General features: G+C 40.0%; 1 protein-coding gene across 2 annotated transcripts in view; it reads right to left on the bottom strand.

Annotated features, from left to right (window-relative positions):
* The window catches only part of cacna2d1a (calcium channel, voltage-dependent, alpha 2/delta subunit 1a), a 172,985-nt gene that overhangs the window by 39,041 nt on the left and 119,283 nt on the right, over window positions 1-14,661 (bottom strand). For both annotated transcript variants that reach the window (XM_017706447.2, XM_017706448.2), the window contains exons 11-21: window positions 9,931-10,089; window positions 6,960-7,064; window positions 6,794-6,872; window positions 5,380-5,429; window positions 4,985-5,074; window positions 4,348-4,425; window positions 2,805-2,891; window positions 2,491-2,565; window positions 1,279-1,350; window positions 939-1,010; window positions 582-643 (exon numbers count right to left, since the gene is read on the bottom strand). In XM_017706447.2, the coding sequence (XP_017561936.1) occupies window positions 582-643; window positions 939-1,010; window positions 1,279-1,350; window positions 2,491-2,565; window positions 2,805-2,891; window positions 4,348-4,425; window positions 4,985-5,074; window positions 5,380-5,429; window positions 6,794-6,872; window positions 6,960-7,064; window positions 9,931-10,089 (929 nt within the window). The remainder of the gene's footprint in view (window positions 1-581; window positions 644-938; window positions 1,011-1,278; window positions 1,351-2,490; window positions 2,566-2,804; window positions 2,892-4,347; window positions 4,426-4,984; window positions 5,075-5,379; window positions 5,430-6,793; window positions 6,873-6,959; window positions 7,065-9,930; window positions 10,090-14,661) is intronic.

The following is a 14,661-nucleotide window of genomic DNA, read 5'->3' as shown; positions in this document are numbered from 1 at the left end:
GAAATAGAGAGAAAAAGGGAAAAGAAAGAAAGAAAGAAAGAAAGAGAGAAAGAGAGAGAGAGAGAGAAAGAAAGAAAGAAAGAAAGAAAGAAAGAAAGAAAGAAAGAAAGAAAGAAAGAAAGAAAAAGAAACAGAGAGAGAGAAAATGAGAAAGAGAAAGGCAGAGAGAAAAAGGCAGAAAGAAAGAACAAAAGAAGGAAATAGAGAGACACAGACAGAGAGAAGGGTAAATGTAATAAACAGAGGAAGAAAAACAGAAAAAGAGAAAAAGAGAAAGAGAAAAGAGAGAAACAGAGAGAGAGAAACAGAAATGGAGAGAAAACAAGGCAGAAACGGAGGAAGAAAGCATATAAAAACATATAAAGATCACATTTTGGATAAATTCTCACATTTTTCCCAGAGAATTTCCATGGCTAAGTCCAGATAGGGGGGTCATAGTAGTCCATGGCTAAGTATTTACCTATTTATTATAATTGATTATATTATTTATTACCTATTTATTCTCATTCTTTTTTTTTAACAAGAAAACTTTTAGTGATGTAGATGGCGCCCCCTTGTGGCTCAAACACACTGATCCTTACCTGTAATCTGCTTCATTGACTGGAGCCCAAGTGTATGTTCTCTGGCCCTTGTCTATGTAACGCTGCATAGGAAAGTGACAAATACCACAAACATCAGACTTAAACTGTACCATCAACGACTTTCCTCAGTTTAATCAACCCTTTTACATGTTTATGGATTTTTCAAAAACCAATACCAGTCTGGCACTGGGAGAGCTGCACACATATTCAGTGATCAATACAGATCACATACTGCAGCATTTTATCAAGAAGCCAACTTTTGTTTGACTTACCAATAAGTGCATATGTCAAAAAAGCAGTAATGGCCTCTCTCTCTCTCTAGATGAAGAATTAAATACACGGGAAACATGAAATTACCTCATCTTGGGACTTCACCAGTGTGTAGAAGGACCGACTGCCGTTTCCCTTATCTATCATCATCCTTCTAATCTGAGAGAAAAGAGGTATAAAAAGCTATGAGACTATTTTCCGTTGAGTATTTATCTTCTTTTTCCAGTCTGTGAAGTCTCAGATGAGCCCTCTCCTAAATCACACTCCGGTATTAGAGTTGTTGTGTGTTTGTTGGCATGCTGAGTGGGAGACATTTACTACAGGCAAAAAATTTACAGTGTCATTACGATATCCAAATAAAACAGTCCGTCGTCCAGTCGGCAATCAATAATGACGAGAACGAACACAAACGCAAACAGAACTTTACCTCCACTTTGTTCTCGTTCTCCAACTCCGCATCCAAAAAGTCTAAGGTCACCGGCTCTTCAAACCTTGTGTTCTGTCACATTAAAGAAAGTTTAGTGGCGCAGCACCGCAAGGCTGCTTTACATGCAACTCAACGTAGAGCGCTCATTCTGAAACAGCATCTGAATGTGATTCATTTTGTTTCCTGGCAGAGGCATGACAAACAGCTCTCTCCAAGAGCCGCTTCATAACGCTGCTACGATTTACCAGCAGTCCTGATAACTGTAAATATTTGGCCAGTTAGGCTGGGAAGTTCAGGATAAATGATGCAGCAGAGTCACCTGACCTTCTGATGGAACACATAAACAAGACTATGTGTGGTTTACATCATAGAAGCGGCCACTATGGTAACGGACAGGGAATGGCCAGATGTGTTCAGGTTATTCCACATCACTGATAACCATGATAAGCACGTCAGTCAGACAGCAGCACTGACCCACTCAGCTCTGAGGAAGATTAGAGGACATACGACTAAAATAAACAGATCAGTTCGCCACCCAGACACACACTGATACACAGGCTCTGTGAGGAGTGAGAGACCCCAGGAAACAGAGGGTGAGGGAGGAGGGTGGGGCTAAGAGACAGGAGATGCAAGAAGAAGAAGGAGAGAGAAGAAGAGAGAGATCAGGGTGAGAGAGACAGAAAGAGAGGGGGAGAGAGATGAAAAGAGAGAGAGAGGAGATGAAGAAGAGACAGAGTGAGACAGAGAAGGAGAAGATGAAGAATAAGGGAGAAAGGAGACAGAGAAAGAGAGAGAAGAGGTGGAGAAAGAAAGAGAGCAAGAGAGATATAGGAGATGGAGAAAGGAAAAAGAGGAAACAGAGAGAAAGACGGAAAGAGAGAGGAGAAAGAGAAAGAGAGTGAGACAGAGAGATGAGAAAAAAACAACAAGAGAGAGGGAAAGGAGAAAGTGAGAGAGACCGAAGTGATTGAGAAAGAGAGAGAGAGAGGGTAAGACAGAGTGAGAGTGAGAATGAGTGAGACAGACAGAAAGAGGAGATGGAGAAAGAAAGAGGGAGAGACAGAGAAGGAGATGACGGAGCAAGAGGAGAGAGAAAGAGATGGAGAAACAGAAAGAGAAGGAGAGAGGCTGAAAGAGAGGAAAGGGAGAGACAAAGAGAGGGAAGGGAGAGAGAGAGAGAGAGAGAGAGAGAGAGAGAGAGATTTCGAGTACCTCTGGCAGAAGGTTGGGATGAAGCAGCACGTATCCATTCGGGTCGATGGCAAAGTAATATCCATTGGGGCCGAGCTTTTAGAGTGGGGGGAGAGAGATTACGGCTTTCTGAGATTTGTATCAAATAGGAAATCATAGAATACAGGAAAATGTAAAGAGCCTTAGGGGTGATGCAACATCTCTATACAAATGTAGGCCAGATGACTGTGAGTAGAACTCAGCAGTAGTAAGAGTTTGGGGTGTGTGTTGTTTTTACAGTGAGCAGAGTGTCACAGAGATGCATGACTGGACTGTAAGGTAAACCCTGGACATACAGTGAAGCGGGGAGTCAGTCTCTTAATGTCATCCAGAGACACATCGATGGCCATCACGCCCAGGATCAGCTGATTTTCACTACCCGGCTGCACAAAAGAAAAATCAGGTGTCACAACGTTCACCCGCTATCACCAGAATTCATAGTGTGTGCTCACACCTTCACAAAGGCATATTACAGGATCGGTCAGCCCTTAGAAGCTGCTCTATCACTGACCATAACAAATACTTGAAGTCATTTAATTATTTCTTCCTCGTTTGACAGACTGTCAATAACAGCACAGTTACAGCCAATGAGAAAAAAAGGAAAGGGTGAGTTTTAAGGGCAGTCGTCTAATATTAATCATATAATCATATCTCATATTAATATAATATTAAATAACATTATGATCTTAAGAGCTGATGCAACTGCATCCCACACCAAGACTGTAGCTGATATAGCTTTATTTATCACTGCAGTCTGTTCAAGGGGGACAATATCATAACAGAAAATAGCCACTGTTGTGAAAGTGGTATATTTAGACTGAACCAGTTATGCATAATAGTCTGTGTAGCAGCGGTTAGGCCAGCCAAGATTAGTCATTTTTCAGCTTATGTGAAGGTGGAAGAGCTAAAATCATTTAGTAAACAGAGACAAGGATTTGTGTTAATATGTATTTCAAGCCCATCAGATCAAGTGGACCATTTATACTCCCTGAACGTGTGAATGTCACTGCAATCTCAAAATATATGCAGGGATGCGCAGCCTGAGTTGGAGTGGCAAACAGTCCAACAAACAGCACAATATATTTAGCTAAGTTAAGTTTGAAGTTAAAAACATGATTCATTTAAGTTATTTTTGCATGTACAGTCTTGTTTTGGGGGAAATACATTATTGCAATGACAACAAGCCTGTTGATAGAGAATGTAAATGAAATGTGCACCTGATTCCTGATATTCAGCATGTAATTGATTCATTTATTAATGGTGCCAATAAAGTTAATGCAACAAAATGTTATTGTTTTTTGTCTGACCCGTAAATCCAACCTGAAGCCCAGCACTGTGTATTGCTATGACTCAGTGACTGTGGTCCTCTTGTTCCAGCACAGCTTTTTAATGGTGAGCTTCACAAACAGCTCACTTAATAAGTTATTTCCAGCTACTGCAATGCAGTGAGATAGTTTATGGCTGAAGTGCGTTGATTCTGAAATGTCATTTGCCAACAACATATAAAAAACGATGCGTGCATCACCAGTGATATCAGTAATGTTAGCACTGGACAGCGTCTTCAGCAGACTGCGATAGTGCCTGCACCAGTTATAAGGGAGCAACTTATCTAATGGCTTCATCCATACAAATTCTACCCAAATATTGCTTACTCATTATAAAACCTATGAGGTGCTGTCAGATAGACATGGCTGTGTTTGGCTCTGAAGTCAATCAGCTGAAGAGATGAACTGAATTCAGGAGTACAGTTTAATCTATTATTTACAAAGAAGCTCAATTATCTTGTTGAACTTCAGTTGTGAAATTCAAACTGTAACGCATGCAAATACAGCTCTGTACCTTGTTCTTGTCCCTGCTGCTTGTCTTGCCAGTCTTGTTAAACACTGGCAGCGTTCCTGTGATGACCAGGCCAAGCTCCTATCACACAACAACAGAGTAAAGAGGTTAGGGAACCAGCCTCGTGACCGGAAGGTCACCGGTTCAATCCCCAGAGCTGACAGCACATGACTGAGGTGTCCTTGAGCAAGACACCTAACCCCCAACTGCTCCCCGGGTGCTGCGGATTGGGCTGCCCACCGCTCCGGGCAAGAGTGCTCACTGCCCCCTAGTGTGTGTGTGCTCACTAGAGTCTATGTGGGGTTTCACTTCACAGATGGGTTAAATGAGGAGGTGAAATTTCCCAGTTGTGGGACTAATAAGGTTCACTTAATCTCAATTGCACAAATGAGTCTGGATGAAAGAGCAGGTTAAGGCAATAAAGAGGACTTCCCAGCACATCCTGAGAGTGATTTCGTCCTTTAATTATGTTGCTTTGATGCTTTTTTTCATATTAAAAGTTGGCACAACATCCATTTCATGCTCAAAAGATCGGCAGATGGATTTTTGCAACACGATGGTGCCTTTGTTGTCATATTGTCCATGTCATAACACATAACAGTGAGTAAAGGAGAAGCTGATGGCAAAAAAGAAAACATACCAGCGCATCCTGGTAGACATTGGTCCACTGCACCTTCTTGGCATCCTCATCCGCTTTCACCATAGGTCTGCCTAACACATCCAGGTACTCCTAGATATTAAAGGAATGGTTCAGCCACAACAAAGCTAACAAAGAATGAAAACGAACCGTCAATAATTAGCATTAAGAAAGTGACATCATTCGCCGTCAGCAGCAGTTATTATTCCTTTAATTACATTTAGAGAGATACAAAAATGATATAAATGATACAAAATGATACAAATGATACAAAAATCAGGTTGGTAATAATTCAGCCAGTGCAAGAGTAACACAAGCCTCTATTCCATATCCAAATAAATTCCCCAAATGAAGTGTGTTAAGACTAGTTTAGCTCTTGCTCAGCTGGTAAGATTTACCTGTGTGTTGATCCTGATCGCTCCGATAGATGGAATCTCATAGTAATAGCCTAAAAAGTAATAGTAATAGAAAAATGACATACATATCCCATTTCATGATATGGCAAATGACAATATTTCAAGCATGGAAATAAGAGAAATTCTAATATCTAACAGTCTAAGACTGCTTTAAGAATGGATTAGTAACAGTGAGTACTTTATTATTATTGTACGGTTACTCAAACCTCATTTCCAAAAAAGATTGGGGAAGTGAAATGCTAATAAAAACAGCAAGCAGTGATCAACCCATTCTGTATGTTCACCTGTATTAAACTGAAAACAGTTCAAAAACGCAGAGAAATGACTCGATGTTTTACCTTATAAGCTTGGTTTTGTTTTCTTTTGTTGAAACATTACAGAGCCTTCGTTATCATATTTTGCACGTCATAATGTGCCATGTTTTTAATAGCAGACAGGTCAGTCTAGCAGCCGCACTCTCTTACTACAGTCATGCTGTTGTAACATGCAGAATGTTTCTTGCCGTTGTAATAAGCATGGACGTCTCTGAAAAAGACGGCGTCTAAAAGGCAGCATATGTTGCTCCAAAATCTTTTCAGCATTAATGGTGCTTTCACGATCTGAAATCTGCAATGTTAACACGTCAGACCACAATACGCACTTCCACTGTGTATTTCAGATGAGCTCGGGCCCAGAGAAGGCTGTGTTTTTGAACGTTGATATATGGCTTCTGGTGTACATAGTACAGTCTTAACTTGCATTGTGGAAGCAACAGTGTTTATTTACAACAGTTGGTGAAAGTATCCCCGAGCCCATGTGGTGATATCAGTCACAGAAACAATTTTTTTTAATGTAGTGTCATCTGAGAGATCGAACATCAGGGGCATGCATTCTTGTGCTTTCCAGACAGAGATTTCTCTGAACCCCCCTGAGTCTTTTGATGGCATTATACACCGTAGAGGGTGAAATACCTCAAATCTTCGCCATCAGCTGTTGAGGAACATTGCTCATTTTTTGCTGATACCCTTTTTTCTTGACACATCTTTGCTCGTAAAGGTCTCTGTCTTTACTGGATGCTCTTTTTATACTTAAGCACAATTCCATCACCTGTAAGAATAATTGTAAACATTTTGCAATGTTTCCAGTCTTAAACTGCTCCTGTCCCAAATTAGTTGGAAAGTGTTACTGGAGTCAACTTCAGAATGAGTGCATATTTACAAAAAACAATGAAGTTGATAAGATACAACATTAAATGTCTTGTTTTTGTGCTGGTGTTGTTGAAATACAGGTCGAAGTGGATTAACAGATTTTCAGCTTTCTGCTTTTCTTTGCATTTCACATACTGCCCCAACTTAAGTTTGCAAATAAATCTACACAAATCTATATAATCTATCTTTCTAAATCAAAACCCCTTTACCTTTATTTGAGCAGGCCATCCACTTGATAGGTCCCTTATCATAATTGTGTTGGCCCACAGAGAAAGTGAAGATGCGGACCTGAACGGGTTTAAAGGTAACTGGGGATTAGAGCTTTTATCCAGCAAGATGTCTTTATAGCTGCGCGTGTGTGTTGCGCTTATTCACCTTGCGATCACGATTGAACTCATCGAAGATCTCAGACGCTCTATCTTCTCCTCCATCCGTAAAGAGCATGATGATTTTATTGCAGTTTGCCCTGGACACATTCAACTATAACACACAGACAGACATTTCACCAGCTAAATGAGGTTTCTGAGCACTGACATCAGATCACATCGACCATTTTTATGCCCACAATTTAAATCCCAAATAACATTGTACAGGGTCAAAAGTCACAGGACACCGTTATTTATTTATTTATTTATTTTATTTTTTTATGCTGTCACAAGCCTCCACGATGCGGTGCTGAAAGTGGTGTTTGATGAGGATTTTCTCTGCATACACAATTCGTTCTAGATGACCCCAGAGATAAAAGTCCATAATAAAACTAAAAATAAAATAAAACGTGTCCTATGACTTTTAACTCACCCTGCAGGACTTTGCTCCTATTTTCTGCTGTAACAAACCTACTTCATCACCATTTTTAAAGGATTTGTGTGTAATTCAGTTCATTCAGAGGGGTTCGATGTGAAATGCTCCTTTCTAGTGAAATCTGAGTCAGAATTGTTCACAGTGGTGGCGATAGGAACCAGATGTCTAAAGAGTTTAATGCCTCTAAAAGCTCCCCCGCAGAAAGCAACAACATAAAATGGTTATGAACAAACTGCCTGAAGCCTGAGACATTACATAATTGTAGTTATGAGATTCATAATTGAGGTTTCAGCCTAAAACATATATTTTAAAGTCTATTCATGGTGGAGAAGTATATACTTAAAGGTAAAGAAGTCTTCAAATGAAATCATTGTTTTACCTTTCTCAGTATTCCTTGTTAAAAGATTAACTGGTCATTTTGGATAGTAAATCAAGCGGCTATATCCGTGGTGTGGGCACTGAAACCCTGTTTCCTATCACCACCACTGTAAAATCAAATCCATATCTGCAAGCTTCTGTTTCACATCAAACCACTCTGAATGAAATCTCAAAGATAGAAAAATTCAGAAATGACTGTAATTCCCCTTTAATTAGCTGATTACCTGCTTCAAGGGTACTGGAGAAGAACAAAAAACACAGAAATCTATGGGGAAGAGATTACTCCAAGACTAGGCTTGAGAATCACTGCTGAAGGCTGAAGTTCAGTAATGTAGCCATTAGGCAGCCAGCAGATGGCACTATCTACTCTCTTATCCACCTGACAGCAGCTGCCACAGGAGTGACAGGCTTCACTAGTTTTTCCCTTTTCTGCCGTTGTCTTCAGACTGAACTGTAAACTACAGTATAGTCCAGCTCTGTGAGGACACCTCATAAAAAGTTTGGGAACTTCGACTTCTACTGATAATCTTTGACTCATTTTTGATTTTCACTTTTCTTCTTCAGTGAGAGCCAAACTGACAGACTGTGCATAACTTTTACGGCATTTGGCTGACTTACAATTTGATCATTTTTACACAGGGAGGCCAAGACGGTGTTAGGAGTCTTGCCCAAGGACTCTTATTGGTATAGTGTAGGGGGCTTACCCAGGTGGGGATTGAACCCCAGTCTACAGTGTAGAAGGCAGAGGTGTTAACCACTACACTACACCAACCACAGCAACTGATGTATTACAGTCAGTAATTGTGCACTTACGCAGTGGACCTATAGTAATGTGCAAAAGACCAGACCACCCTTTCCTTAAAAGAGACCACACTTTCCTTATTTAATCTCTAGTCAAAGTGGCTATTAGTTTTTCAATTTCTCAGCATCAGGAAAAAGCTGAAAACATATTTAACAGAAAGTTTACATAGGATTCCTGACAGCTAAATATACTACAGCTGTGATATTTTCCCACACCTCCAAAGTTCAGTCTTACATGCTGGTTCTCTCACGATAAAAGTAAACCAAATGACTTTTTCACTTCTTTTTCTCTGACTTTTACCTTCCTCAGGCAAATGGATTATCATTTACTGTACCACTGCAGCTGTGGAACAGTCTCCCCTCTGAGTTGCGTGCTTGTTCAACTCTGGCTGTGTTCAAAGTCTTGAAACCCACCCTTCCCAGATGGCTTTTGGGTGAACCAGTGCTATTATCTATTTTAAATTCTTTTTAATTTAATTTCTTTTTAAATTCATTTTTTCTATGATTTTCATTGTACAGCGTCCTTGGGCGTCTATCATTATTATCGTGTACCTAATCTCATCATTTGCAAGGCAGCTGAGGTGAGTTTGGGTAGATGCGTGAACAAAAGAAAACAGTGCACATATTAAAGTCTGATATATCAGATATTATGCTTACCGTTACGTTTCCTTATATACAATTCTTTGCTTCTGAACTAAAAAATGAAACACTTTTGACTAAAAATTAGATAAAGGAAACGGTGCTCTGACTTCTGCACAGCACTATATTAGGTAGGTGAAGCTTATAAAGTGGCCACTTAGATGAAGTACTATGGAGATGTTTCTAATAATTGTCATCTCCTGTAACAAAGAACAAATCTATTGAAAATGTAACTGAGATTGCAGTCACTTCCAAATACAGTTCTCTTTTATATTGCATTACCATCATATGAGCCAGCCAATTATGTAAGAAACAATAAACTGCAAAAAAAAAGCCATTTAGTATCCTTTGTGTATATTTTATAATTCAGTTTCATGCTTATCAATTTGGCCTCCTAGTAAAAAAGTAAGTTTTGCCTAAATAATGACAGTTTTCTTTTCCAAACTATGGTCAAAAGTGGCCTAAATTTGTGGGTTACTGCATTTCAACTAACCACTTAGTATTGTCAAATCCGTACACAGCTGATCCTCTTCTATTCACAATAGTTCTGCTTAGTCTTTTAAAATCTTTTTAAAAAGTTACTGTAAACGAAGAAAGAAAAAAAAAAGAAAAGACAGGTGTTCTCAAACTTTCTGAGCCGTGTGAGACTGAAATAAATACGTCAAATTAGCTGTGCAGTTTTCAGTATTAAGCACTGCAGGTGTAATGTGAGTGAAGGAACACAGACCAAAGAGAGCTGATCGAAGGCCATCCTGAAGCCTTTCTTGTAGTCGGTGGTGCCGTTGGCTGTGATGTTCTGCACTGCTTTCTTTAGGATCTTCTTGTTGCGAACGTTGGCCTGGACGAGGTTATTGAAGCAGGCCACTGGTTGGGCCTCAGCGCTGAACTGAGACAACAGAAGAACAACGACGATTAGGGTAGCGTTCACAACAAAGCATTACACTTTCACCGCAATACAGCTAAGCGCTCATAGATGGTGGATAAATTCACCGCTTACACCTGGAAATAAACAACAGAAAAGTGTAGAAGTTTGAAAAACTAGGAGCAAATTTTCTAAGAAGGTATGATGGCACGGACAATGTTAAGGCCTTTATATGAAACTATCGTTTTTTTGTGTTATCCCTTCCACTGAAGTATCTGCTCAGAAGACTGTCAGTAAAATCTGATCTACTCATCAGAGGCTTTTGCACAAAATTGTGGAGTCCAGCTCAAGTGCACGCTGTTATTAAAACCATATGCTAGGCAATTCTGAAATTCATGTAAATGTACAATACAATACAATAAGAGGTTGTAAAGGTGGATGACTTCAAATATCTTGGGTGAACCATCCAGAGCAATGGACAGTGTAGAAAAGAGGTGAAGAAGAGGGTGCAGGCAGGATGGAGTGGGTGGAGACGGGTATCAGGGCTGATGTGTGACAGAAGGATAGCAGCAAGAGTGAAAGGGAAGGTTTACAAGACAGCAGTGCGTCCTGCTATGATGTTTGGTTTGGAGACTGTGGCTCTGTCTAAAAGACAGGAGGCTGAGCTGGAGGTGGCGGAGATGAAGATGCTGAGATTTTCGTTGGGAGTGACAAGGATGGACAAGATTAGAAATGAGCAGATCAGAGGGACAGTGAAGGTGGAGCAGTTTGGAGATAAAGCCAGAGAGGCCAGGTTGAGATGGTTTGGACATGTGTTGAGGAGGAATAGTGGATATATTGGGCAAAGAATGTTGGAGATGGAGCTGCTGGGCAGAAGGAGAAGAGGTAGACCTCAGAGAAGGTTTATGGATGTAGTGAAGGTGGACATGGAGATGGTTGGTGTGAAAGTAGAGGAGGCAGTGGATAGGGCAAGATGGAGGCAGATGATCCGCTGTGGCAACCCCTAAAGGGAGCAGCCGAAAGAAGAAGAAGAAGAAGAAGATTAACACACTAAGTTTCTAAAAAGCATTTCTAAAAGCATATAATAATAAAAGGTATCTCTTAATTTTCTTGATATATTCTTGATATTCTTCAAACGTCTTGATATGTCGCTATTGTTGGAACGAAACCTTGTATCTCAATTTTTGTCATTTTTCAGTTTTTGACGATTTGAAAATGACTGTTGCCGTTTAAATTGTGTGTAAAGTTCACGATGACTGGACAAAATGAAACAGCCCAAATTACTTGGAAAAATTCTGGTTCCACTGACTAACTTTAAAAGTATTTTTCCTCCTGTAAAGTTATAATTTTTAGAAGTTTTGTCTGTTTTGTTCTGACAGCAACTATATATATATATGATATATATATGATAGAGTGGAGTGATACATTTTTTCAAGACTAAGTACATTAGTATGAATTAATAAAGTTTGCTGGAAAGCTTAATTGTACTAATAAAAAAGATGTCTTACAGATCTGGTTATTTAAAGGGGTACTCTGCAGTGCCAGCTTAAGCTCAAGATTCAGAGGACACTTTGGGTCATTAATAAACATCATAGCCTTCTTCAGCCGTTATAGAGATCATTTAATTGCTTTTGGCCGACATCCTAATATTTTATCTGCCATCTTTATGATCCTTGTCAATTTATTTTTGTTTACTGATACTAAACACAACAACGCTCTCTATCAAGCTAATGTACAATTTTTCCAAAACATCACCACGAACCCACCCTGCGATGGACTAGCGACCTGCCCAGGGCGTTTCCTGCCAGCCGCCCACTGACCGCTGGGATAGGCTCCAGCTCCCCCCGCGACCCAGGAGTATAAGCGGCTTAGAAAATATGTGTGTTTGTGTGTTTGTGTGTGTGCGTGTGTATTACAAACCCCAAATCCCTTTAATTTCCTAATCAAATGCAAAGTCTTATTAGAGTCTTGAATATACAAGCAACACTATGTTAAGCTCAACTGATAATCCATGTGTACATCTATCATCTATCATGTGTATCTAATACTAAATACTGTGACTAAACTCGGACAGTTTCCACAGATTGGTCAGAGCATAAGTGGTGGGAGTGAGTCTGCATGATTTAAAAAACAAGTTCTTTTGTTTTTTTCAGCGTTAATTAACTTGAGATGAATTTGCGCTGGTGTTCTAATGTTAAAGCCAGAAACATCTTCATTCTTATATAACAGGCCAACTAAAGCCATGTCATCCGCATGTTTAAATACCTTAAAATTACTCAGCTCCATCCCATTAGTGTACAAAGAAATAAGAATGGTGATAAAACACATCCCTGAAGTGCCCTTGTGTTAAAAGTCTTATCAGAGAGTTAAAGTGTGTGGAAGACCACACTCACAGGTCAGTGTGAAAACAGAGGCAGATGTGTGTTGAGTCTGAGGCTAATCTTTATTAGGGTTGCTGGTGCACATTTTATTATAAGAAATAGCAAATAATGTTACAGAGCAATTAAGATCAGGTCTTTAACTAAAACAGCTTTTCTGCTGTTTAGCTCAATTTGGCAGCTGACAGGTAGCTTGATAATTCAGTCAGATTACCCAGGACTGGACAGCGATCATATCTGTGATTAAAAACACTGCAAATCAGGCAGGCTTACTTTAAAAATGTACTCTGGTGCAGAATTACTGTTAAAAATGGAATTGTTACCTAATCCAAGGACTTACTATATTAATGTAATGGAATCTGAGTACTTATTTTTGGATTACTTGACTGTTTAACATCATATAATTCAAGAAAGACGAGCAAAATAATTTCAACATGACTTCCTAAAACAAGGCAGACAGGACAGGAACGCTCCACTGTTTTCTAAAATATAATGAGTGATTATAATTGACTTGTTATATAATTGTATAATTGTATATATATATATATATATATATATATATATATATATATATATATATATATATATGTGTGTGTGTGTGTGTGTGTGTGTGTGTGTGTGTGTGTGTGTGTGTGTGTGTGTGTGTGTAATTGACTAATTGAAATGTTGTTTCTCACAGATTTAACATTTAACAAAACAACCAAATCTAAGTGGAGTCATTCGTGGAAATATTTCAAACAGGAGGATGAAAAATGTGCACAGTATTGTTTGTTTTGAGTTTAGACATGTAAGCCCAGTGTAGTGGAAAACCTCCCCTTTGAAAAATGAGTGGTTTTAACAAGAAAATGAAATATTTTGGTACACTGACCAAAGCCCAGAGAAACAGATAACCACTGAAGTTCGATCCAGTTCAGTTCATTGAGTTCAACATGCAAATGTAATACAGTTAAAAACGACATTGCTCTCTTGGGATTCCGCCTCATTTGTTAAAAAATCTGTTGTTTACTGTACCAAAGGCAAAGGATCAATCTGGATCTGGTCCAAACCTACTTTTAATACACCTCATCACAATTATAACAAACGGAGGCCGTTCTAAAAACTCTGACTGCCCATCATTTGTGTTCTAGCTGCTACAAGGCCTGTACTGCTTGATACGGTTTGATACGGCTTGATACGGATCTTAGTGCCTCGTGCTGATTGTCTTAGCTATAAATGATGAAGACGTATGCATTTCAACATTTTACACCCATCATATGAAAAGTATTAAAGAAAGGAATCATACATGTGACACATTTCTTTTCACACCTTGGAGCTGTTAGTTAATATTTGCTCCCTTCAGCATTAAATTGTCTTGCTGCTGTTGCTGGTGGTTTGCTGGATTAGCTGTTTGCTGCTGCTGTTTGGTTTGTGTTAGTTTCTAATTTCAACTGAAACAAGGTGAGTGCTTTTTTTGTCATGGCTACTGCTGGGTTTTTCTCTTGTTCAGAGTGTGGCATGTTTAGTTTAGACCCCTTCTCCACCGATAGTCATAATGATAGTGGTGTTTGTTCAAAGTGCAAGCTAGTTAACTGCCTGGTAGAGAAGGTGGACAAGTTAGAGCTGCGTATCCGGGGTTTAATAAGGGATAGACAGCAAGGGTCACTGTTAGCAGCCCCGGGTACACCAGGGAGAGCTAGTACCCCCTCGACTCCGGCCTTAGAGCCCCCACAGCAGGGCGAATGGGTAACGTCTCGGCGGCATAGTCGAAAGGCTAAGGCTAATGCTACTGCAAAGGCCACAGCCAGCCCACCTGTACACCATGCTCCCCCAGTTCACGTGTCAAACAGGTTTGCCCCGCTCAGTGAAGCACCCGCTGAGGAGCCTGTTAAAGGTACTCTGGTGATAGGAGATTCTATCGTCCGGCACGTGAAATTAGCTACTCCTTTAGGGGCACCAGCGGCTAGAGTTATCTGCTTACCGGGAGCCAGAGCACCGGACATTAGTGGCAACCTTAGGCTGTTAGCAAATAGGAGATATTCGAGGGTAGTTATTCATGTAGGGGCCAATGATATTCGTCTGCGGCAGTCTGAAGTAACTAAGGCTAATATTAAAGAGGTGGTTAAACAGGCCCAGACGCTGTCCGAAGAGGTAATCTGTTCTGGCCCCATCCCAATGAGGCGTGGCGATGAAGCTTACAGCAGGCTTTCTTCGCTGAACCGCTGGATGTCCAAGTGGTGTA

The sequence above is a fragment of the Pygocentrus nattereri genome, chromosome 11, assembly GCF_015220715.1.
Source record: "Pygocentrus nattereri isolate fPygNat1 chromosome 11, fPygNat1.pri, whole genome shotgun sequence".
Taxonomy (NCBI): Eukaryota; Metazoa; Chordata; class Actinopteri; order Characiformes; family Serrasalmidae; genus Pygocentrus; species Pygocentrus nattereri.
The sequence above is the reverse complement of the archived record's forward strand: the minus strand, read 5'-3'. Positions and strand labels throughout refer to the sequence as shown.